A 26,077-nucleotide genomic window follows, 5' to 3' on the forward strand; every position below is an offset into this window, starting at 1 on the left:
CTGCCTCTTAATCTCCCCTGGCTTAGGCATGAATAAGACTGTGTCCTGGTGATGTTCTTCCTTATTTCAGTAAATCTCATGAACTTTGCTTTATCAGTAGGTTCTTCTGATGGACTTTTTTTGTAGAGTCAACAGTTGACACCATATATCAGTTTTGGTCTCTTGGAAACAGGAATCATACAAATAAATGTTAATAGATACTTCCATCCCATAAAGGTTGGTTAATTGTTAAACATAGTCACTTGTCCTCAGTAATAAAATCTCCTCCATCTTCCTCCTCTGGGGACAAGACCTGGTGTTGGAACACCTGCCTATGACAGATTTCAAGTGCATATTTTACTTCCATTTTTCTACCTTTTTAAACATAATTCTGTATTTTCAAAATTTTCTATACTGAGGACGCCTTAATTCGAGGGCGAATGAAAGGAAACAAAGCAAAAAGCCACAAGAGGGGAATTGATTCCCAAGTGTAAATTAGAAGCGACCACCAAGTCTTCATTAAATACACACACACAGAGTACATAAAACACCCATTTAAAATCTTATCTCATTAAGCTCGCAAGGTAATTTAGTCCCATTAACATCAATATGAACACAGAAGAGTTAGACAGTTGTAATCGTGCTTTCTCGTTATCATAAGAAGCCTTTGGGGATGCTTGATAAAATATTCCAGAAAATAATATTTCATCATTCTAAGGTGAGGCCCAGGAAGCTGTTTTTGTTTTTGTTTTTGTTTTTGTTTTGGAGCCCTTCAGTGATTCATACAAACAAGCCAAGGAGAGAACACATGGACGACAGCACTGATTCACTGGAAAGCAAAGTCCAGCGTCCACCATAAAACCCTGCAGCTGGAAAAGGACAAACTGAGCAGCTCTCAGATAAAGACAGCCTCATCCGTCTTGCGCAGCGCGGCCCCTGTCCGTGCCCAAGTCCCGTGCCTGTATGAAAGCACTAAATCACAGACCCCGCAACCTGTTATAAGCCCTGGTAACAATCAGCGGCCAGGCTCAGGCAAGCTCCCTTAGCCGGCGCTGGCTGAGAGAGCAGACTTCCCTCAGCAGCTCCACGGAGCACCGCAGCTCCCAGGCTAAGGCAGCAAGCCGACGATTTGAGATCCCAATCAAGGCTTCTTTTACCTTAAAGAAACTTCCTCGCTTGTCCAGACCGCGGGCGCCCATGGTCCAAGCTGACATTTCCCCCAGCGGGGCTCCACTGCACGCCGGGGACTCCTGAAGGTAGAGACATTTTTAATGGTTAGTCCAGCCTGTAGGAAATTCCTTTCTAAGCCACAGAACACTCACAACAACAGTCCTGCCAAGATCTTTTTCCGTCAACAACACAGTGCCATTTATTTCTCACCAAGCCCTTACATCTCCCTTCAGCCCAATTTCCTGTCCCCACCAGCACAGTTCCTAGACGGCCCCACCTCGCCAGCCCACCTCCCACCGCTGCCGCTGACGTAGAAGGTCCTTGGGACTCCAGGAAGCATAATGATTACTTTGTGTTTGACCTCGCGCTGAAATGTGAATGGAACCAATATTAGATGTGCCCATCATCTGCTCTGAAAGCTTATAGATTGACTGTGGCTGATCACAGAGGGACAGCTGAAGAAGGAGGTTCTGTACATCCCAGGAAATCCTGCTGGAAGGGGGTGAGGTCATCCTTAGTTCTGCAGGCCTCTCCCCCAGGCAAGGTCAACAGAAGGGCACTGGGAAGTAATCGCTCTAGTTTTCCCTTAGAAATCAGAAATATTTGGATAAAATCCTGTCACTGTTTACAGGGATCAGTTCACGGAAGAGGACAACATGAAAACAGCTTCACAATCATCCAAAAAAAGGGAGTTGAACGTAGAGGAAAACTTAGAGGCAGGGTAACAACACAGTTCTGAATTCCAACTGCGGCTTTTGGGGCTTGGAATTTCCCCTGCTAGGGCATCAGATCCCAATAATTCTCCCCTTTGGGCCACAAAGCCTTCAACATTCAGTTCTAAGTTAAACATATATGCACCTCTGCCAGCTGACCTGGCTCAGGCCTTTGTGCATTAAAGGGAGCACCCCCAGACCCTTCCTTACCCAGTGACTGTCCCAGGATCTAGTATAAAACCACCCTGTCCTTCCTCATTCATCCCTTCTCGCCATGACATGCACAGGATGTAGCTCATGCCAACCGTGACGGACACAGAGGAGGGCCAGTGAAGGAAATAGTGAGACTGTCTCTTGCACCATCAAGGAATATTCAAAGTGGTTCAGCTGCAGGGCTGGGTAGGCACCGAAGCTAAGGCAGCTGCTGCTGCAGGTTCACTGAGGCTGTTTCATTATTAGCTGAGTGGCAGAGAGCCAGCGACACAAACAGGACATTGAGGGCGACGGTTGGGATGTTTCAACAAGTGGAAAAGCATGAATTTATAGCTGAGAAGTGCATATGAGTGAGTGAGCAAGGATCTTTGCAGGGAGGTTTTTTTCGGCCCCATGATTTGCCCCCTGCTTGCACTCACAGTGAGTGGTGATGACCTCTGCACGGAATCCCATCTAGAAAACAAGAATGACACAGAGCATCCCACCCCTCCTTCCAGAACCATTGTCTCTTTGTGTCATTGCTCCGTGCTGTGGCCACTTTAAAGATTCGACGGTGTCTTCCCTGTGTTTCTTTCCACTTGTGATCCTGCTGGGATGAAGGCCAACGTTCCAGAAACCTCCTGAGAAGGCAGTGTGTGATTTGCTGACTCTAGAAGTTCAGGTTCGGGGTTCATCACTCATTAGCAAAGGCCACAGGTTGGAGCGACTCCAGAAAGAAATCACAGTGCCGTGCTCAGAACTAGGGGCGGAATGGAGCCACCCTGTCACCTTGGGGAGCAAACCATGACCTGTTTAGACCCAGAAGCACACACATAAAAAAGCATACCCTGCTTTAAGCCAGGCCTAATGTCTGGAATTCTTTTTATGTCAGACTTTTTTTCGGCAGGGGATTTGATGTCACCTGGCAGTTCAGGAATTGCGAAAAGACAGCCAAGACTTCATTCCTCATCCAGACTTAAGTTTCTTTGTTCTGTTCTGAAGTTTTCCATATACAAACTCTTTCTGATGAGCCACGGCAGGCAGGGAATTTTGCCTATAGCATTGGAGCAGTTTAGGTTCCAGAAGTGTACTAGTTTATTTTAATTAGCTGCCTGAAACCTGCATGTGCACACTTTCACCTCCAGCAGTCCTCAGTTCACCATCCAGTTTGGATTCTGCTCAGGGCAGGCAGATCCATCACATTTCAAAAGATGCAGGTGGCATCTCTCCTTCATCAGCTGCTCCAAGAGGGAAATGAGAGCAGGTGACAGGAACACACCGCCAGGTGCAGCAGCACGTACCTCCCACAGGATTAAATGCTGGGGGCCATCCAATAGTTCAAGCAGACAGTACATAGCTCATATTATTTTTAAAAATAAAGTTCTTGATCAGAAAAATAAAGTTCTTGGTCTGTGCAGTGGCTCATGACCAGCATTTTGGGAAGCCAAGGTGGGAGAATCACTTGAACCCAGGAGTTTGAGACTAGTCTGGGCAACATAGCGAGACCTTGTCTCTACAAAAAATTAAAAAAAAAAAAATTAGATGGGCGTGGTGGCATGCTCCTGTAGCCCCAGCTACTCAGGAGGGAGGATCACTTGAGCCCAGGAGGTTGAGGCTACAGTGAGCCATGATCACACCACTGCACTTCAGCCTAGGCGACAGAGTAACACTCTGTCTCAAAAAAAAAAAAAAAAAAAAAAAAGAAAAGAAAAGAAAAGTTCTTAAGGGCCCCAAAGAAGTTCTGGTTTAAAATCTTTCCGTAGTAGCTATAGTTAGCTATAGTTTTCTTCCCCAAACCATAACCTTAGACACCTTGACTCAATATTGCCAGCAATCTAATACAATTTAAAACAATAACTTCTTTTCACCTGCGGTTCCCCATGCCTCCCCACAGATGTCACCCCAGCAGCTTCTTCCTAAAACCACCCCAGTAACAGGCTGGACTAAGAAACAAAAAGGGTACCGTAGTTTGAGAGGCTGTGAAATTCCTCCAGACTTGTACCGGTTGGAAGCGTGTTCTTTTCCTGGCTTCCCTGAAGGGTAAAGTGGATTCTTGAGAAAATGAGTCCGACACGTCTGGTAGATCTTTCCAGATACTAGCTAAAAGCTAGCAAAAAAAAAAAAAAAAAAAAAAAAGAGAAGAAGGAGGCAGCCCTCATAGGACTCAGGACACTGCAAACATTTGGGAGCTGCCAAGCCTTTTCAACAACACCACTGAAAGAATGTAAACGGAGCTGGTCGCTTTGGTCGGCACTAATGGACAAAGGCAGGAAGTGACTATTCCTCATTCTCCCAGAGACACCAGCCTCTGTCACTTTATAGTAAACTTAGTGGTGGCTTTCCGTGTGGCCCCAAGAGCGACCGCTGTGGTAAAGCAAAGTCTGTCCTTAAAAAACAGAAAGGATTCCTGCGTCCCTTGGCTGGGTTCCAGGCTGCGCTGCCTGCTTGCTATGTGAGACCGCTGGAGGCTGGTTCTCCAACCCATTCTACCGACAGCCACTGAGGCCAGGAGCTGAGGCCGCCACCTGGACCCTGGCTGTGGGCTGGCCGACTGGGGTTGAAACACAGAGTCCCCGATTTCCAGTTCACTGATCAATGGAACTGGGTTGAGTCACGGGCACTTTTCCAGTTTTTGCTGTGCTGGGCCACAGGCCAGATCTTGGCAAGATAGAGAGCTCGAGAAGCATTAAGGACAGGACTGTTCCCTCCTCTTCCCTCCCCGCTCGCCCCTTCCCCGCCCACCTCTACTCTCCCTTCTCCACCCTTCCCATCCCATCTCCTCTGCTCCTCTTTTCTTCTCTTAATTTCTTTAGTCCAAAGTAACGTTCCTATTTTGAGTCAAGGATTTTATTTTATTAATTGACCAGTAAAAATTGTATATATTTATGGTATACAACATGACATCTTGAAATACATAGGTATACATATTGCAGAATGGCTAAGTGAAGCTAATTAACATATGTATTACCTCACATGCTTTTTACTTGTCCTGAGTGCACTTGCGCACTTAAAATCTCCTCTCTTTGAAAATTTTCTTTTCTTTTCTTTTTACTTTTTTTTTGGGAGGGGTGGGGGACAGGGTCTTACTTTGTTGCCCAGGCTGCAGTGCAGTGGCATGATCTCAGCTCACTGCAGCTTCCGCCTCCAGGGTTCAAGGGATTCTCCTGCCTCAGTCTCCCAAGTAGCCAGGATTACAGGCGTGCACCATCATGCCTGGCTAATTTTTGTATTTTTTGGTAGATATGGGTTTTACCACGTTGGCCAGGCTGGTCTTGAACTCCTGACCTCAAGTGATCTGCCTGCCTCGGCCTCCCAAAGTGTTGGGATTATAGGCATGAGCCACTGCGCCCGGCCGCAATTTTCAAATATGCAATACATTGGTTTTGACTACAGTCACCGTGTTGCACAATACAGCTCTTGGACTTATTCCTCCTTCTGAACTGAAAGTTTGTATCCTTTGACCAACATCAGCCCAATCTCTTCTCCCCTTGCCCCCACCCCAGCTTTCTATTTTATCCTATTTTATTTACTTTAGGTTACAAGTGCAAACCCACAAGAGAAGCAGCAAAAGCAATTATATTGTATTCCACTACTCACAGGTCTGACTTAAAAGACACTTAGGGTACTCAAGTCCTGGATTCTCTAATCCGCACTGCCTGAGGTTGGCTATAGAAGCTTTCTAATCACAGCCTTCAGTTTCTCTTTCTAGCTGTTGAATGAGGCGAGGCAGCACTGACTTCAGTCTCAGTAAACAAGACCTCGTTACTGTAATTATTTTACAGTCAAATTGACCAAAATAGGAAAAAGTGACTCACCCTAGGGGACCTGTCAGGTCAAGTCCGAATCTAAGAAATGTATCTCACTTTTTTGCCTGGCCCCTTAATGAGCTCCCAGGGAGACAGGTCATCTCTCCTTTTAATGCTTTTTGTTTTTTTCTAAGAGAGGTAGGAGGAAGTGGAGGTGGCTGTGTGTCTGGGTCCAGGGAAGTTCTCTGAATATTTCCATAATTATCTTTGTATTACCCAATATTTTACACGTTGGACAGAAAAATGTTATTCCAGGATCGGGCTTGACAATTTGAACTATGTGAATTAAAAGAAATTTTTCAAGTGTCTTGGATCACTGCTTGACACAGGTTTTCCCTTGCCCAACAGTCATTTTTAAAAAAAATGTTAAGTTTGAAGGTCACGAAAACTTTTCATTGAAAAGAGAAGCTAATTTATGAGAAAGAAAGAAGTCATATGCAAAGAACTGTATTCCCAGCCCCCTTACTCAGCAACAGTGTTTTAATTTTAATTTTAATTATTGTTTTTGAGACAGGGTCTCACTCTGTTGCCCAGGCTGGAGTGCATTGCTGCAGTCACGGTCACTGCACCTCGACCTCCTGGGCTAAAGTGATTCTCCCGCCTCAGTCTCCCAAAAGCTGAGACTACCAGTGTGTGCCACCACATTCAACTCATCTTTTTATTTTTATTCTGTAGAGACCAGGTCTCCCTCCCTATGTTGCCCAGGCTGGTTTCAAACTCCTGGCCTCAAGCAATCCTTCCACCTTGGCTTCCCAAAGTGCTGGGATTACAGGAGTAAACCACTACGCCTGGTTCTAATCCTATTTAAAAACTATTGTTGGCCGAGTGCTGTGGCTCATGCCTGTGTCCCGATAATCCTAAGCACTTTAGGAGGCCAAGGCAGAAGGATTGCTTGAGGCCAGGAGTTTGAGACCAGCCTGGACAATATAGTGAGACCCTATCTTTAACATAAAAAAATTAAAAAGTATTTAAAAAATTGAATTAGGAACAATATCCAGTGCCTCAATTTTGCTGAGAGTAACCTTTTTTTTTTTTTTTTAAACAAGGTGCTGTGGAGTGGGGTGGGTAAAACTGATTTCTGCCACTTACAGGACTGGCCTGTAAATGGGGCTAATTCCATTGGAAGTCCATCCCTTCTTTCCTTGGAAAACTGGTTCACAAACTCATAGAAACTCTCACCACGTCCACACCACAGAAGCCCTGCTGGTGCCCATGTAGCTACTGGCCATGTGGCCACCCGAGGGCAACAGGCAGCTCCTCTGCTGGTTAGAAAGTCCTCCTTTTCTGGCTGGACATGGTGGCTCATGCCTGTAATCCCAGCACTTTGGGAGGCTGAGATGGGAGAATCACTTGAGGTCAGGAGTTCAAGATCAGCCCAGGCAACATAGGGAGACCCTGTCTCTACAAATAATAATAAAAGCATGAGCCAGGCATGGTGGTGTGTGCCTAGGGTCCCAGCTACTTGGGAAGCTGAAGCAGGAGGACTGCCTGAGCCCAGGAAGTCAAAGGTGCTGGGAGCCATTATCGCTCCACTGCACTCCAGCCTGGGTAACAGAGTGAGACCAGGGGAAAAAAAAAGTCCTCCCTTTATAGAGTAGGAAACTTCTCTCATCTCCTAGCCAATGCCCTCGTTTTTCCCCTTGGGCCATTTAAGAATTAGCCTCCTGCGGCATCCTTCTTCCCCACCCCTGCAGGCATCCCTTATTCCTCTCTTGACTGATGACTTCTCCTGCACCCGTGGCCCAGGCCTCAGGGCTGATGGACTCTACTCACTTGGAATATGACTGAGCATGGAAAGAGGGGTAGCTATCCTTTGGCTCCCGCAAGGTCATTGAAAAGTCTATATACAGTTGACCCTTGAACAATGGATGGGGTAAGGGTTCTGAGCCCCCGAGCTGTCAAAAATCTGAGTACAACTTTTAACTCCCCAAAACTTAACTACAAAGAGCCTACGATTGATCAGAGAAGCCTTGCTGATAACACAAACAGCCAATTAACACATATGTTATGCATTCATAAGATATTTAGCATTTTCTTAATTTGTTCAGTATTTCTAGGCTACACAACTTGTGTGTTTTTTTCAGATTGGTGCAAATCTCCCCCAGAAGTGTTTATTGAAAAAATTTGTGTATACATGGACTAGTGCAGTTTGAAAACCTATGTTGTTCAAGGGTCAACAATATTTCCAAACCTCCTCACTCGAAAAGCTCCACGTGATCAGTGGTCACACAACAAACGCGTGCAGTAACTTCATACAATACAATGCAGAAGTGTCATAAGCCAACTCAGCTCTTAATCCACAGAATCCCATGGACAAAGAAGCCACACACTCTGGGACTTCCTCAGGGTCTACTCATCAACCTGTTAGCACTTGAGTTTAGAGCTTTCTTTTCCAAGGTTCTCTGTCTATGATGGTAAAAGAGTCTTTGTAGGTGATTATTTTTCATTAGAGGTTGTAATCTGGCAGCTTTTGGATTGAGTCCACACTGCAGACACAATATATTAAGTAATGCATTTATTTATTTATTTATTTATTTATTTTGAGACAGAGTCTTGCTCTGTTGCCCAGACTGGAGTGCAGTGGCGCCATCTTGGCTCACTGCAACTTCTACCTCCGGGGTTCAAGTGACTCTTGTGCCTCAGCCTCCCAGGTAGCTGGGACTACAGGTGTGCACCACCATGCCCAGCTAATTTTTGTATTTATAGAAGAGACAGGGTTTCACCGTGTTGGCTGGACTGCTCTTGAACTCCTGGCCTCAAGTGATCTGCCAGCCTTGGCCTCCCAGTGCTGGGATAACGGGTGTGAACCGTTGTGCCCTGCCTGCATTTAAAATGTTTCTGAATTAACTGTCTCCAGATCCCAAGACAGAGATTCATGCCCAGGTAGTTTCTCAGTGGTGACTTCAGGTAACACTTGTAGGGTATGGGATTGTGACAAAGGGAAGGGAGGGCAACCAATACAAGGTGCATAACCAAGCAAGGAACCACTGTGAGCAGTGGACTCTAGTCCCTCAGGGGAGCCCTGGGAGTCAGTGACAGCCATGCATCCGAACTGTCTCAAGTGAGGCAAGTGGAGAGCTGGGGTATTTGTCCACCAACTCTCCTGAGTCATTGACTGAGAGCTGCTTCCAGAGGGTCTTAGTTCACCAGAACTTCCAGCAAGTCCCTGCATGGGTAGAATGGGCTCTAGCAGCCAAAGAGAGCCCTCATATAAAGGTGGCAGCTGGCAATCAGGGCAGCGTGCATGGGGATGCTATATCCAGGAATATGCGAAGGACTGGGTGCAGCTGGCCACTTTACAAAATCAGAACACTGCACATCAAATGTAGATGTCAGGCTTCTCTGGCCACCCTGAGTTATCCTTCCAGCATGGCCCCAGATGGCTCACTCTGAGGATTCTGTTAGGCAGAATGCAGGTCCTTCCAGTTGACCAGGGCCTGTGGACCTGCTCTCCTCACTCAGATGCCCTGTGTGAGTGAAAGGGACTCACCCCTGTGCCCGATCTGTAGCAGGTGTGATTCTGCCCGGCCCTACCGTCAACTGATTGGACTGGGGATGGACAATGGCCCAGACTAGAGTTAAGAGTCACAGAGTAAGTGCTTATGCCTGAAAGCTGGATTTGAAACTGAAGGAAACTAAAATATTTCACCCCAAAATATACTTCTTTGACATCTTTCAAGATGGCTATTCAGAAGGGCTGGAAATCTAAGAATAGCTAAAAAGCTGTCTTTTCTGGGGATGCAGCCAGGTTTCCTCTGAGGTCCTCCCCTGTCCAGATGTAGGAAAGATGAACTGAGAGGCTGGCACCATCAAAGGTGGGAAAGAACCATTTCCCATCTCTTCTTTCTGAGAGCTGCTACCCGGGAGGTTTCCTCTGCCTGATGAGACCACCTTTGCTAGCCAGGCCTCCTCTTCTGCCCCTCTCATCACCTATTTTGCCACCATCCAAAATCCATTCTTTCTGTAACCTTGAGATGGCATACAAGCTTCTGAGCCCCATAGTGGGGTGGGGGTGACCACTCTGTAGTTCTCCCTTGGGCATGTTAATAAATGTTTGTGCCATTTCTCCTCTTAACCTGCCTTTTGTCGGTCAATCTTTCATCCAGCCTTCAGAGAGTGAAGGGGAAATTTCTCCTTGGCTCCTACAAACTCATATGACAGCTCAATTTATGGGGAACAGATACCTTGAGTGAATAGATATGAGAGACCATTGGACCACAGGATGTGTGTGGCAGTGGTGAAGGTTAAATGTGCAATGAAGAGTCTTGAGCCTTTTGGATAGACTTATATTCCCTTCCATCAAACGCATTCTGACCAGGACAGCATCCGAAGGATGAAGGACACCCTGAGTTCTCAGAGGCAGGCAGAACTTTGAGATGTTTACTATCATCCAATCAGATGTTTACTTCAAAGATCTTGGAATCAACTAAAGCCCACACTGATAAAGAAGAAGCCCACCAAACCAAAACAGTACTTGCAGCTGTCACCTCTGACGGGGTTTCTTAGATGAATACAGTAGAGGGAGACCTGTGGACCATCTGAGGGAAGATACTTCAACTTAGGGATGACGAAGATGGACAAGAGCCATACTTTGATCTCTCCTGTCACCCTGCAAAGGTGAGTGGAGGCTTTGCTATGTTTCCCCCTCTCTCTCTTTTTAAGTTTCTGACTTGAATGAAATGCAATTAATTCTGTTTTTCTGATTGTGGGGCAGTTACGGACTGTTGTAAAAATGTTTTTACGTTGTTATTTATATCTGGTCTTTGTGACCTCAAAGGATATTTTAACTTCATGTTTAATAAACACTGATATTTAAATTGGAATTATACCAATATTGATAATTTTCATGGAGAACGTATTTTCCCAAGCAAACCATCTTAACTCATTGGCCCTTTCTCTTAAACAGTACAGTTAAATTGCTTAAAACTTTTCTGAGTTCTATTTTAATTTTGTATCTTTCTTCTTTTCTAATATAAGAACTTAAAGCTGTTAAGGATTCTATGTTTTGTTTTAAAAACTTTATAGTTTTAGCTTTTTTTTATTTTTTTGAGATGGAGTTTCACTCTTGTTGCCCAGGCTGGAGTGCAGTGGCACGGTCTCAGCTCACCGTAACCTCCACCTCCCGAGTTCAAACGATTCTCCTACCTCAGCCTCCCGAGTAGCTGGGATTACAGGCGCCCACCACCACACCTGGCTAATTTTGTATTTTTAGTAGAGATGGGGTTTTGCCATGTTGGTCAGGCTGGTCTTGAACTCCTGACCTCAGGTGATCTGTCTGCCTTGGCCTCCCAAAGTGCTGGGATTACAGGTGTGAGCCACCGCACCCGATCAGTTTTAGCTTTTATGCATAGATCTATGATCCATCTCAAATTAATTTTTGTGTGTGGTATGAAGGTTGAGAGTCTGTTTTTTCATAAAGCTATTCAGTTAATTTTAATTTTATAGAAAATAGTTTCAGGAATGAATACTTCCCTTGTAAACTCTGTAAAAGAGAAGTGATAGATCCAAAGTATTTTTGTCTTCATGAAACTTTACCGTTGAAGGTTCCTGCCCTGTGAGGTGTTGGCTGTTTTCATTATTTCTATGAAGTTCCAAATTTTCTGGGTTACATTTGGAATGTCCGAATTTTGTAAGATTCATGCTTCTGTCACTTTTTAGTACATAACAAGTGTGACTGTCCACAGTTAGGGACAGCTGTCATCAGGTTTTCTTCTATCAGTATCATTTTTCTCAGACCAAGTTTTTTTCACTTTCCAAAATTACAAACAAGATATAATTCATCAATTCATGTTTGGATCTATCACAAATTCTGTTGAGTGCATCTTCACCCATTTCATTATGAAATGGCTACAATACTAGTGATTTTGTAATTCTTAGACAGTCAGTAAGGAAAGTAGAAGCAATTCCACAGAAACTCTAGGAATATTCTTTGGCCCAGCAATGGAGGACTGAAATTCTAAACATAATACTGTTTATTCTATCAATGTTTTTGTTTTGTTTACTAACAGCCTATGTCATCAGTGGAGTAAAGAACTAAACAAAGTCCGCATGGTTACATAAAAATGTCCTGGGTCTATTGGCCGGTGTGGTGGTGCATACCTGTAACTCCAGCTGCTACTTGGGAGGCTGAAGAGGGAGGATCTCTTGAGCCCAGGAGATTGAGGCTGCGGTGAGCTCAGACTGCACCCACTGCACTCCAGCCTGGGTGACCCTGTGAGGGGCTCTGTCTCTATTTAAAAATAAATCAATAAAATACAATGTTCTGGGTCGAAATGTTATGACAACCTGTGCTATGAAGGAAAAAGAGAGGAACATCATCCCTATATAATAAATTAGCCTCTAGGATACATCTTGCCTGGAATCTTATGTACTCATTTGCTTCTTTTCCTTCATTTTGACCATGAATATGCTGATGTCTTTCCAAACTTTCCCCTTCACCATTAGGGTGTTGACCCTTCTCTTTATTTAGTGATGGGCAGGAAAATGTTTAACAACTGGCTTTCTGGGAAATAAAAGCCGTGAGTTTTAGCATTTGGCTATTTTGTGGTGTAAATACTCCCATCATGGCTGGTTTCAAGCTACCAGTGTGACATCAACAGACTTGGAAAATGCATGAAAATCTAACAAACAGCTCTAGTGAGCAGGGAGAACCAATTCCAGGTCACCACTATATTTAATTCACCAATTCTAAACCACAAGGTCTCCGAAGAGGTGGCTTTTATTTGATTCTTCATACACTTAAGTAATAAAAGATAGCAAAAGTAAGAAACTAGATCTCCAGACTGAAACCAGTGCTTTATCCATGAAACCACATTATTTGTCACTAGTAGGACATAAAATATTTCTGGCTCTTATCTTAACCAAGTGAAATGCTGCCATCGGGAATAGTTAAAGGAAGCCATATGTTCGGTCTGTTATTTTAGACTTAGTGGGTTCCATTTCTATGGAGGTTGAAGAGGAGAAGAAGAAAAGATCTTCCTTTATGGAACCAGACATTAGAGATCTCATCTGCTTGTTCACAGTAGCGTCTTTAATACCTTACGTGCTGCCTGGTACGTATGTGCTCAGTAAATGTTTGCTGAATGAGTAAGCGCATAGGATTTTACAAAGAAGTCATCCAGGCTGAAAAGGGTTTTTAAAGAATGACTTTTTCAGCTAGGTGCGGCAGCTAACATCTATAATCTCAGCATTTTGGGAGACCAAGGCAGGAGGATCGCTTGAGCCCAGCAACACAGCAAAACCTCATCTCTACAAAAAATTAGCCGGGCATGGTGGCATATATCTGTGGTCCCAGCCACTCAGGAGGATGAGGTGGAAGAATCGCTTGAGCCTGGAAGGTCAAGGCTGCATTAGTCATGCAACTGCACTCCTGCTTAGGTAACAGAGTGAGACACTGTCTCAAAAAAAAAAAAAAAAAAAAAAAAAAACCAAGAATGACTTCCTCTAAAGCATAAGATGATAGGAAGAACCACGCTTATCTTTAAGAATCACTAGATCAGATAAAATGCCAACAACACACATACCATGCTGTAAACTCACAAAACATGCTGGAAAAAACTTTTTTTTTTTTTTGGGACAGAGTCTCACTCTGTTGCCCAGGCTGGAGTGCAGTGGCGCGATCTCGGCTCACTGCAATCTCCACCTTCCCGGTTCAAGCAATTCTCTTGCTGCCTCAGTCACCAGCTGAGATCACAGGTGTGCACCACCATGACCAGCTGATTTTTGTAATTTTATTAGAGACAGAGTTTTGCCATGTTGGCCAGGCTGGTCTCAAACTCCTGGCCTCAAGTGATCTGACCGCCTCGGCCTTCCAAAGTGCTGGAATGGCATGAGCCACTGCACCTGGCCTGGAAAAAAATATATATTTTTTTCATATCACTTTGAAATACCAAAGAAATAAAAGAGTCTAGGGAGTCTATGTGTTCTCCCTGTTGTTGGATTTTTCTTACAGAGTTCTATGATCTGAAGATCTTTCCTCTCTCTATAGCATACAAACCTACTTTGCTCCCTACAAGTCCCTAGCCAATCATGTTTCTCAACCCTTTCATTTTTACACGAATTGCAATTCTAGAGAAGTCTCTGGGTGTTTGTCCAAGACAACACATCAGCATTGAAGATCACACAATGAAAAAAGTCCACGGGAACAAGTGCAAAACTCCCAGTGAAATATATCTACCACTGAAGCAAACTGACCACACTGCATGTTTGTACATGTCCTTGCATCCACGTGCTGTAGGATTAGAGCCTTAAAATTCCCATGCTTTCTCTTAGGAAGTGGGTTGGAGAACAGATGGCCTCCTCTGAAGAATGTCTTCCTTGTAAGCCCACAGATTCCCTGTGGACAGTCAGCGGAAGCACAGTGGCTAATATCAAATAACAACATACCATGACACCTTCTATACATGGTAAATGTGCTAATAATATGTATTAATATTTAATACCATCACACAACCAGACTCCAGAAATTAGCAAGGGAAAAGCATAAAGAAAGAAACAGTTCTCCAAAATAACTTAGTATTTTGTGTGTCTGTGAAAGAGTCATGAAAATCCACGTAATGCTTTCAGACATATCTGTCGCGATCACCAAAAGGTGGTTTTGGTGGCGGCAATTGTGCCTCAGAAGTTCAGGCATCTTTAAAAGTCTGTCTTGGCTGACAAATGGCATTCAGGTTTTTTTTTTGTTAGGAGTGACAAGGACATAGGATATTTCACAAATCCAGTTTCCTATTATTCAGTTTTGCAGTATTTGCAACTACCAAAAAATTTCTGCTAGGTTCTGCAGGTTCTCTGAAGCTTAGGGTTTTCCTCTCAATGGTCTACCTCACCCTATCCTCTTGTTCAGACGTCTGACTCCTTCCCATGGCAGTGGTGTCAGACAGGGCAGGTGTGGTTAGCGTGGAGCCCAAGGTACAGGGGAGGAAGCAGGATTAGCGCTTATCCATTGAGACTATTTGAGGGTGGGTACAAACTCATGTCCGAGAGAGACTGCTTTGGGTCATAATGATAGCCAAAGAGTCAGATTATGGAGAACAGAGTAAAGCATGGAGGGTCATGTGGGCCCGTGGATGGATGGCCTGAGCAGACAGTAGAGACAGCGTCATTGCCCGTGTCTGGGTTTTCATGCCACCCATGAGGATGCAGGGTGGACACTGACATTTTCAGGGACTGAGGCAAGAGGACAGATGGAAGTTCACATATACTTTATGTCTCAATATTAAGAAATTACACATCAAGAGAACAAACTGTTAACTAAAATATGTTCTATTCTCCTACCATGACACACGTGCCTTTATGAGGACTTGGGAAACCTGGTTTACATTTAAAATTCTCAGACTTGTCAGTGTTTTGTCCCTGAACATGGGGACATGGGGTGACCCTGAACCTGCCTCAAGGTTTGTTACCTCTCTTCTACCTCCACTAGCTCTGGGGATACCCCATCCTTGATGTCCAAGCACTGTTCATCCTTCATTCCCTCCCACACTTTTCAGCCTACAGATGCTACTCCAGGAGCAGAGTGAGCCCGTGGGCCCAGGGGCTTGGGAGACAGCCTGCCAGGCAGTGGAAGCAGGCTTGGGCCATGCGTGCAGAGATTCCAGAGCTTTGGGCATTGCGAGCATGGGTGAGGCAGTGAGGGGATGTGGGCCCAAGACTGGCACAACTGGTTTGCTCCAAAAATTTCTCCTTCCACGAGGAGGAATGAGGCTAGGATAGGAAAAAGTACACATCTCAAGTGTTAGGGGACTACTGGGTGGCAAGTAGGACCATCTTAGGGCTCACAACTGAATGGACACAGCTTCCGCTACTATTTTTCTTTTTTGAGACAGTCTTACTCTGTCGCCCAGACTAGAATGCACTGGGATAATCATGGCTCATGGCAGCCTCAACCTCCCAGGCTCAAGTGATCCTCCCACCTCAGCCTCTCCAGTAGCGGGGACTACAGGTGTACATCACCACACTTGGATAATTTTTTGACTTTTTTGTAGAGACAGGGGTCTCTACAGTTGTCCAGTCTAGTCTTGAAGTCCTGGGCTCAAGTGATTCTCACGCTTCAGCCTCCCAAAGTGCTGAGATGACAGGCATGAACGATTGTGCCCAGCCCCACCACTGCTTTTGGTCCTCTCCCACCCTCCATCCATTCCTGGTTTGCAGAAGCATAAGGTTCGGTCCTGTGTGGGCCTAGTTACATCCCTGTGGTACTTGCAGAAAGCAGGTGGGCTAAGGTTCAACAGCCCTATTGCAATCTAATTTCTCTCTAGCTCTGAATTCCAGCGAAGAGGTCAGGCTCTCTCTTGAGAAGCATCCTGGCTCTTGTGCTCCTTCCTCTGCCTTATGATTCTTTCACGGGGCGAGTCTACAACACTAACCCTGCACTATGAACCCACTGTCTTAGACTCCTGAAATCTCGTTCTCAATTCTAAACCAGATGCCTTTCCCCTCCAGACATTCTTGTCTTGGGAGTCAAAACGTATCCAGTAAGCACTGAAAACTACCTCTGCCTTGTGTCTGAGATATGCACACTTTCTCTGGGGCTGGGGTAATGTTATGAACCCTCTGCAATCAGCATCCATTGACCTCGAGTTACTGCAGATAATAGGAAAACAGTAACATGCCTGAGAATCACCCAGAAGCTGAGTTTCTTGGTAAAACAAGGTGTCCCTCTCTTTGGGTGACTGTAATAGCATCTCCAGCAAGGGGGGATGGTTAGAAGTTAATGCTTTTATCTTCCTGAAGACCTTATCTTCTTACTCTTCTCCAGAAGGGCTGTAAGTGCTTTTGGTGAAATCAGGAAAGCAAACTGGGCCAAATTGGACTCTTTATAGTCCTCACTGGCCTAATCCAAATGGGTGGGTCTGGCTATAAAAGAAGGAATGCCCCAGTACACTTGGTATGTGTTTTTCTGTTTGTTTGTTTGTTTTGTTTGTTTTTTAGACGGCGTCTCTATTGTCCAGGCTGGAGTGCAGTGGTGCGATCTCAGCTCACTGCAACCTCTGCCCTGCTGGGTTCAAGCAATTCTCCTGCCTCAGCCTCCTGAGTAGCTGGAATTACAGGCACCCACCACCACACCCAATTAATTTTTAAATTTTTAGTGGAGACAGGGTTTCATCATGTTGGCCAGGCTGGTCTCTAACTCCTGGCCTCAAGTGATCTGCCTGCCTCAGCCTCCCAAAGTGCTGGGATTACAGGCGTGAGCCACTGCACCCGGCCAGTATGTGGTATTTTGATTTATAAAGGGCTTTCACTCACATATCCCCATTTTGCCTGTCATGCCGTCGTAGTCTGTGTGGCACCTCTCTCTACAACATGAGCCCTCCCTACATCTGGAAGCTTCCATTTTAACCACAGCTTTCTCCATAGACCCTATTTTCCAGTGAAGCCCTCTTCTCTTAGTTAGGAGTCTTTCCTTTTCTCTCCTCTTCCCTTTTTTAAATTGTAGTCTATCCCTTTATTATCTCATTGGGGTATACACATAGAGTAGACAGAAATGAAATCTTTCAGTCAAAGGCAAAAGATTTATACGACCTGAAGATCAACCAGAGTATAGATGTCAGATCTTTCAGTGGCAAAGCTGTGCATTATTTCTGGATTGCAACTACTTATTTTGCCTGGATCAAACAAAAAGAAAACAAAAAAGCTAAGGGTTTGTGGAGTCCTCTTCCTTCTTTCCTATACTCTGAAATATCAGTCTAGAAAAAAGTACGAGAAACAGTCATTTTTGGTTTCTTTCTCTGAAATTTAGCTTCCAGTGCAGACTTTCCACTTCACATTCCGTTCCCCTGAAGTCGTCGCTCCATCTTCTGTTAATGACAACCCCAGGCTCAAAGCCTCAGAGGGAGGGACCCCGGCTGTGCTCTCACTTTCCTCCTCACATCAGTCATTCTGCGGTTCTGCTGAGTCTTCTGGTTGAAACGTCGCTCATCTTCCTTCCCATCCTCTGCACTCACTCAGACCTTGGACTGCGGCGACCCTAATGGCTTCAGCAGCTCTTTAAATGTCTGTGCATCACCACTGTCTGCCTCTGCTTCGTTCCATCCTACAGGCCTGCACCAAAGGACACGTTCCGCTGGGAATGTGTTGGGTGATTTAAATGTCTGCATCACCACTGTCTGTGTCTGTTTCATTCCATCCTGCAGGCCTGCACCAGCATTCTGCTTCCCTGTTTGCAACCCATTTTTTATTTATTCAAAATTTAAAAAATTTTAATCTGTTGCTTAGGCTGGACTGCAGTGGCACAATCATAGCTCACTATAGCCTCAAACTCTTGGACTCAAGCGATCCTCCCGCCTCAGACTCCCTTGGGACTATAGGTGTGCAGTACCACATCCAGTTAACTCATTTTTTTTAGAATTTAAAAATTTAGGCTGGGCACAGTGGCTCATGCCTGTAATCCCAGAACTTTGGGAGGCCGAGGTGGGCGTATCACAAGGTCAGGAGTTTGAGACCAGCCTGGCCAACATGGTGAAACCCTGTCTGTACTGAAAAAAAAACCAAAAAAAAAAACAAAACCAAAAATTAGCCGGGCATGGTGGTGTGTGCCTGTAATCCCAGCTACTCAGGAGGCTGAGGCAGGAGAATTTCTTCAACCTGGGAAGCGGAGTTTGCAGTGAGCCAAGATCGCGCCACTGTACTCCAAATTGAGCAACAGAGCAAGACTCTGTTTAAAAAAAAAATTATCGACTGGGTGCGGTGGCTCACGCCTGTAATCCCAGCTCTTTGGGGGACCGAGGTGGGCGGATCACTTGAGGTCAGGAGTTGGAGACCAGACTGGACAACATAGCAAAACCCCAGCTCTACTAAAAATACAAAAATTAGCTGAGTGTGGTGGTGCTCGCCTGTAATCCTAGCTCCTCAGGAGGCTGAGGCATGAGAATCGCTTGAACCCAGGAGGCGGGGGCTTCAGTGAGCCAAGATCATGCCACTGCACTCCAGTCTGGGTAATGGAGTGAGACCTTGTCTCAAAAAATAAAAAAATAAGAAAATAAAATAATTTAAAACATAAAAATTTATCTATATTCCCTCTTTAGGGCCCCTTCTGCTCTGCAACCAACCCAACTATTCAGTCTCAGTTGTTAATTATATCTCTACTCAACTATGCCTCAACTCTCATTATGCTCCTCTGCTCAGTGTAACCTGTCCTAGTCTCCATTCCCCTGGAAGCCAACTCTGAGAGAAGCATTGCTGTGCAAGTTGTTTCCTTGGGAGGTGGTCCTAGGAAACACTGTAGGGAAAGAGACAGGTACTGTAAGGGAGTCAGGGAAGGGAAGGCAGCCAAGGAAAGGTGCATTACTGACACCAGGAAGCATTATGAGATAATGACAGGGTGTGCTGTCTTGAGCACCCTTCTGGGTTAGCTCCACCTGTCACTGTCTTTCTTTGAGCCACAATCAATTGTGCTTCATGGTATTAAGTTCTATAAAGTCATCACCAACTGTGAATTAGCGAACACTGAACCATTGTTCCTAGGGGAAATACCAGCTTAGGTTCCTGCTAGCCCCTGGTCACAGCATTTTCATTAACAGATCAGTGCATAACCTTGCTTTATGTGTGTTTCTAGTTAAAACCACCTTATTTAATATGTATTGTTGATTCATTGACACTGAAGTCATAGTCAACAACACTATAACTCATGCCCAAACAGAGCTTATCTAACATTCACATTTTCTCCATCACAGCCTTCTTGCCCTTAAATAGCTCTTTGGCATTTACTTTAGGGGCCTCTTAAAGCAGCAAAATAACAACACACACACATACACACACACACACCCCCCAAAATGTGAAAAAGGCAGCACTAAATAGACGTCAAAAAGGACACTTGCTTACAGTATGAGAGCCGAAAAGAATGTAGGATCCTCAGCTGGGAATGTGCCAGGTGATTTAAATTTTTTGCTCCTCTGTGTACGTACACAATGACCACAAAAGCACCATGATTATTGATTGGGAGTCACAAATAAGTGTCAGCAAGAAAGCAAATTTGCAAATACAGAATTCACAAATAATAAGGATCAACTATATTTTCAATTCTGTAAATTGTAGAAAACTGATAATAATGCAAATGAGTGTTGCCCACAGAGATGCAAGTTCGGTTCTGTGGAGATGCACTTGATTAGTGCCCTGTGGATATTGACCAGTTTTGCATCCACTTGTAAAGTAATTTTAGTGTTCTTAATTGCCTATATCAGGGGTCTGCAAAGAAGGTCTAGTAGGCCAAATGCACTTACCATGTGCTTTTGGGAATAAAGTTTCATTGAAACACCAGCGACCACTCCTTTATTAACATATAATCTATAGCTGTTTCAGACTAAAATGGCAGAACTGAGTAGTTGCAACAGAGACTACGTGGCCTGCAAACCCTAAAATATTATCTGGTCCTTTCCAGAAAAAGTGTGTTATACAGCTGGACATGGTGGTGCACACCTGTAATTCCAGCATATTGGCAGCCTGAAGCAGGAGGATCCCTTGACCCAGGAGTTCAAGAGCAGCCTTGTCAACATAGTGAGACCCCATCTCTACAAAAAACTTAAAAAAAAATGAGCCAAGAGTGATGGCACATGCCTGTAGTCCCAGCTACTTGGGAGGCTGAGGCATGAGGATTACCTGAGCCCAAGAGATCAAGGCTGCAGTGAGCCGAGATTGTACCACTGCACTCCAGCCTGGGTGATAGAGCAAAACTCTGTCTCAAAAATAAAATAAAAAAAAATAATAAAAATAATAAAACGTTAAAAAAGAGAAAGCTTGTTATATATTTGTGTGTAAGTGCTATTTGAGTCCACTTTTAAATCAGTTGTGACATTTTACCATTTCCCTCATTCGCTAATGAGTTTAAAAATTTTTTAAACAGTTTTTAAAAAATTTAATTAATTAACTTACTACATATATTTAGGGGGTACAAGTGCAGGCACCTTACATGCATATTTTGTGTCGTGGTGAAGTTTGGGCCTCTGTTATACGCATCACCTGAATAGTGAGCATCGTAATCAATGGGTAATTTTTCAACCCTCACTCCCTACCCAGCGTCCCACATTTTGTAGTTCCCAATGTCCAGTATTTCACTCTGATGTAGTTTTTAAAAAAATTTATATTAATATCATGATTTTACCTTTAGAATACTTATCCTTTAAGACTGAACATGTGTAGCTGGGGGCCACCAGAGCATGATGCTGCAGGGGAGTGCAGATGATGTGGGGTGAGTGTGCTCCAGGGGTGTCCCAGTTGAGGTCAAGGAAGCTGGGTTGTGTGGGTCACTGTTGGAGAATCGCTCTTGGGGGTATTAACTTGATGGCACCCTCAGATGGCCAGGCAGAAAGTTGCAGTAAGACGTGCACAGGAGTGTATGGTAGGAGGAGGTGAGCGAGGTACAATTGCACATGCATCTTATCCATACTTTATCCCCACTCCCACCTTTGCATTTGGATCAGTGTCCCCACACCTTTTCAGCTTCATATATCCAAATTCTGCCCATTCTTCAAAGATCAGCTCAAGCCCACCGTATTAGTCCATTCTTACACTACTATACAGAACTTCCTGAGACTGGGTCATTTATAAAGGAAAGAGGTTTAATCAACTTACAGTTCCGCATGGCTGAGGAGGTCTCAGGCAACTTACAATCATGGTGGAAGGGGAAGCAAGCACCTTCTTCACAAGGTGGCAGGAGAGAGATGAGTGAAAAAGGAGGAACTTCTGAACACTTATAAAACCATCAGATCTTGTGAGCACTCACTCACTATCACTAGGCGTGGGGGAAACTGTCCCCATGATCCAATCACCTCCCACTAGGTCCCTCCCTCAACACCTGGGGATTACAATTCAAGATGCGATTTGAGTGGGGACATGAAGCCAAATCATGTCACCTACCTTGTTCATGGACTTTTCCCTGAGCACTGACCCCATAATGATCTAACACCATTATTGAACCAGTGAAATAACTTAAGAGTCCACAATTCCTAAATCTTAGTGTCCTCCTCATAAACATCATTGAAATAAACTGGGGACCCATTTCAGCATTTTTAACTGGAAATATAGTCCCTGTTGGGCAGAGTTCCTGCCTATGATTCCTTAGAGAAGTCGTGATGTGTACATTGGTTCTGCCTCCTTCAGGGTAGACACCCCACAGAATGGAGATAGGAAGCATTCCTCACTAGCACCGATCTGTCTTTGTTGAGTATTTTGACACATGGCATTGCATGCCCTAACTCCCAGCCAAACCTAGAACAAACCAACCTAGAACAGCTAGAACATGTGACCTAAGGTGGCAGTCTGAGGAAGAGGAAATTCTGAAACTACATATGCGTGATGCACTGCTATTTACTAGAAACGGTGATTTTTCTCACCTCAACCCCACTCCCTCATTTTAGTGGGATAACTCTGAGGTGTACGATCTATACTGTCTCCCAAAGATACCTCATGACATGAAGCTTCGGCTGTCCCAGTGAGGGCCAGCTTGAAAACAAACCATATATTGGCTGCCATTTATTCGATTCCACAATCTCCTACTAGTATCCTTTTTTTCCTTCCAAAACATGGCTTGCGTTTTAATTCTTATCTCAGGGTCTGCTTCTGAGGAGACCCAAAGCAAGACAATCGCAGATGGTTATGAACACAAACACACACACACTTGCTTGATCACACACTTCTCTCCTGTTCCCATTTTCCTATGGGAGTGTGATGGTTAATACTGAACATCAACTTGATTGGATTGAAAGATACAAAGTATTGATCCTGGGTGTGTCTGTGAAGGTGTTGCCAAAGGAGATTAACATTTGAGTCAGTGGACTGGGAAAGACAGACCCACTCTTACTCTGGGTGGGCACAATCTAATCAGCTGCCAGTGTGGCTGGAACATAAAGCAGGCAGAAAAATGTGAAAAGAGAGACTGGCCTAGCCTCCCAGCCTACATCTTTCTCCCATGCTGGATGCTTCCTGCCCTCGAACATCGGACTCCAAGTTCCTCAGTTTTGGAACCTGAGCTGGCTCTCCTTGCCCCTCAGCTTGTAGACGGCCTATTGTGGGACTTTGTGATTGTGTGAGTTAATAATTAATAAACTCCCCTTTATACATATATAATCTATTCCATTAGTTCTGTCCCTTTAGAGAACCCTGATTGTTTTTATTTATTTATCTATTTATTTTTGAGATGGGAGTGTCGCTCTGTCACACAGGTTGGAGTGCAATGGCAAGATCTTGGCTCACTGCAACATCTGCCTGCCAGGTTCAAGCTATTCTCCTGCCTCAGCCTCCTGAGTAGCTGGGATTACAGGCATGTGCCATTACGTCTGGCTAATATTTTTTGTATTTTTAGTAGATGTGGGGTTTCATTATGTTGGCCAGGCTGGTCTCCAACTCCTAACCTCAGGGGATCCACCTGCCTTGGCCTCCCAAAGTGCTGGGATTACAGGCATGAGCCACTGCGTCCGGCCTCGTTATTTGTGTGTGTGTGTGTGTGTGTGTGTGTGTGTGTGTGTGTGTATATATGTATATATATGTGTATATATATATATAAACGCTTCATATATATATAACCTTTTATATATATATAAAATCAGCTAGGAGTTTTTATGTTGGAAGTAACAGAAAATCCAATTCAAATTGGCTTAAAGGTAAATAATAACATCTCCTTAAACAGTGTTTGTTAGTTGCAAGGGGACCGATAGTAACCATACAGTGGAGAAATTAGGCAACACTTTGTCCAGGTGATCCAAATCGGCATCCCCAATGAAGGCAACCAGATGCTGTGTTCCTCCAGATGTGATGCCCAAGAAGAACACAGCATCACTTAGAGGATGTTCCAACAGGGGGTGTGTACATGGAATCTCATCACAAAGAAACATACCCACCCCAACTAAGGGACATCCCATCACAGAACTGGCCTAGATTCTATATCAATATCAATGTCTTGAAAAACAAAGAAAGGCTGAGGAAGCATTTTTTCTTTCTTTCTTTCCTTTTTTTTGAAAGAGTCTAATGCTATAGCCCAGGCTGGAGTGCAGTGGTGTCATCTTGACTCACTGCAACCTCTGCCTCCTGGGTTCAAGTGATTCTTGTGCCTCAACCTCCTGGGTAGCTAGGATTACAGACGTGCACCACCATGCCTGGCTAAGTTTTGTATTTTTAGTAGAGATCGGGTTCCACCATGTTGGCCAGGCTGGTTTTGAACTCCTGGCCTTATATGATCCACCTGCCTCAGCTTCCCAAAGTGTTGGGATTACAGGCTTGAGCCATCGCACCCGGCCTGAGGAATCATTCTTAAAAGAGATTAAAGAGGCATGACGCCTCCCCACAAAAGACGTGATCTGGACTAGTTCTTGGACTAGAGAAAGAAACGTGCTACACAGGACATTATTGGGAGAATTGATAAAAATTGGCATCTGAGGTTTAGATCAAAGTATCATATGATGATTAGGCTTCATTCTTGGGTCATTGAACTGTGGGAATGTAGGCGAACCTCCCTGTTCTTCAGAAGTATGTACTGGCACAGTAAGTGGTGAAGGGGCCTGATGGCTACAATCTACTCTAATCTGGTTCAGAGGCTGATATAGGAAATGGGGCAAAATGGCACAGGTCAGTGAACCTGTGCAAATAGTACAGAGGAGTCCTCAGAACTATTCTTGCCACAATTCTGGAAGTTTGATATTATTTCAGAATAACTTGGCCCAGCGTGGTGGCTCACGCCTGTAATCCCAACACTTTGAGAAGCCCGGGTGGGAGGATTGCTTGAGTCCAGCACTGTCACCTGGGCGACACAGCGAACCCCCTTCTCTACAATAAATAAATAAAATTAGCCAGGCATGGTGGGGCACACCTGTATTCCCAGCTACTTGGGAGGCTGAGGTGGGAGCATCACTTGAGTCCAGGAGTTTGAGGCTGCAGTAGCTGTAATTGCACCACTGCCCTCCAGCTTGGGCCACAGAGTGAGACTCTGTCTCTCAAAAAAATCCCAAGAACAAAATAAAAGCTTAAAAATCTCTAAGCAGTAAAAGTGATTAAAGGATGGCCTAAAGTCCAGGGTAAGGGTGGAGGCTTCACGGAGTGGCATGGGCCAATCCAGCAGCTCCACAATTTAACCAGGCCCCAATTCCCCAGCTTTTTCTATCTCTTGGTTTGGCCCTTCCCTGGGTCAGTGCTAACCCATCTTCAGTGGGGTCAGTGGTGATGTGGCTTCACCTCCCCACCTCACCATGTGATAAAAGTCAGTAACCTCTGAAGGAGTAGTGAGGGTCTTGTTCCCCAGAAACCCTTCCTCTCAAGTTTGGGAAACCCCGCCTAAAACACAAAATCTAATCAAGGTGGCCCTGACACTCAGTCCAGACTCTGCCACAGCGTATATGGTCTTCATCAATTTCATTCAAACCTTTATATGCATTTCTAATTCCTCTCTTCAGTGCAGACTCATCCACACCATGTATCTCTGTTTACATCACCCAGTCTCTGTTTAAAATGCCTCCCCCTCACCACCTGGTGAACATTTTTTTTTGTTGTTTTGTTTTGTTTTGTTTGAGACAGAATCTCACCCTATCACCCAGACTGGAGTGCAGTGGTGCGCTCTCAGCTCACTGCAACCTCCACTTCCCAGTTCAAGCAATTCCCCTGTCTCTGCCTCCCGAGTAGCTGGAATTAGAGGCACAGACCACCACACTCAGCTACCTTTTTGCATTTTTAGTAGAGACAGGGTTTCATGATGTTGGCCAGGTTGGTCTTGAACTTCTGACCTCAGGTGATCCACTCCCCTCAGCCTCCCAAAGTGCTGGGATTATAGGCATGAGCCACTGTGCCCAGCCAGTGAACACCTTTTTATCCCTCAAGACTCAGGTCAGAGATCATTTCCTCTGTGCTAGCCTCCCTTCATTCCCTATTCCCATCATTAGGCCTCCCCCTTTCTGGGTCCCCAAGGTCCCTCTGACAGCTTCCACAACATCATGATTATAGATGTCTGTTTATCACACATAGGCTGTGTGCCTCTTCGGGATGGAGCACGGCCTGTTGTCTGATGTTCACGGTCCACCCAGCATATCATAAAACCTGGACCAGACCCTAAGACATGCTCTACTCATTTCACGTGTTTCCTGGCACAGTGAAAGTCTGTGGTATGAATTCAGGAGCGAATCTGTAAGACTACTTAACACAGTGCTGGACACTAAATAATTTACTAAAATAAAATGTTGTCCAATAAAATACATCTTCATTCGTTTGGGTATTTTACTGCATGAAGGAAAATTACCCTGTTAC

At 44.7% G+C, this 26,077-nt stretch overlaps 1 protein-coding gene across 20 annotated transcripts in view; it reads right to left on the reverse strand.

Moving 5' to 3' along the window:
- RIN2 (Ras and Rab interactor 2) overlaps positions 1-26,077 on the reverse strand; it is a 252,492-nt gene that overhangs the window by 115,555 nt on the left and 110,860 nt on the right. For 9 of the 20 annotated variants that reach the window (XM_074004670.1, XM_074004673.1, XM_065522710.1 and 6 more), the window contains exon 3: positions 1,137-1,229. Coding sequence is in view for 11 of the 20 variants with exons in the window: in XM_074004673.1 (XP_073860774.1) it covers positions 1,137-1,193 (57 nt within the window). In the remaining 9 variants the exon portion in view is untranslated. The other 11 variants (XR_012419099.1, XM_045362421.2, XM_045362422.2 and 8 more) reach the window with 5 other exon arrangements.

This window comes from Macaca fascicularis, chromosome 10 (genome assembly GCF_037993035.2).
Source record: "Macaca fascicularis isolate 582-1 chromosome 10, T2T-MFA8v1.1".
NCBI classification, from domain to species: domain Eukaryota; kingdom Metazoa; phylum Chordata; class Mammalia; order Primates; family Cercopithecidae; genus Macaca; species Macaca fascicularis.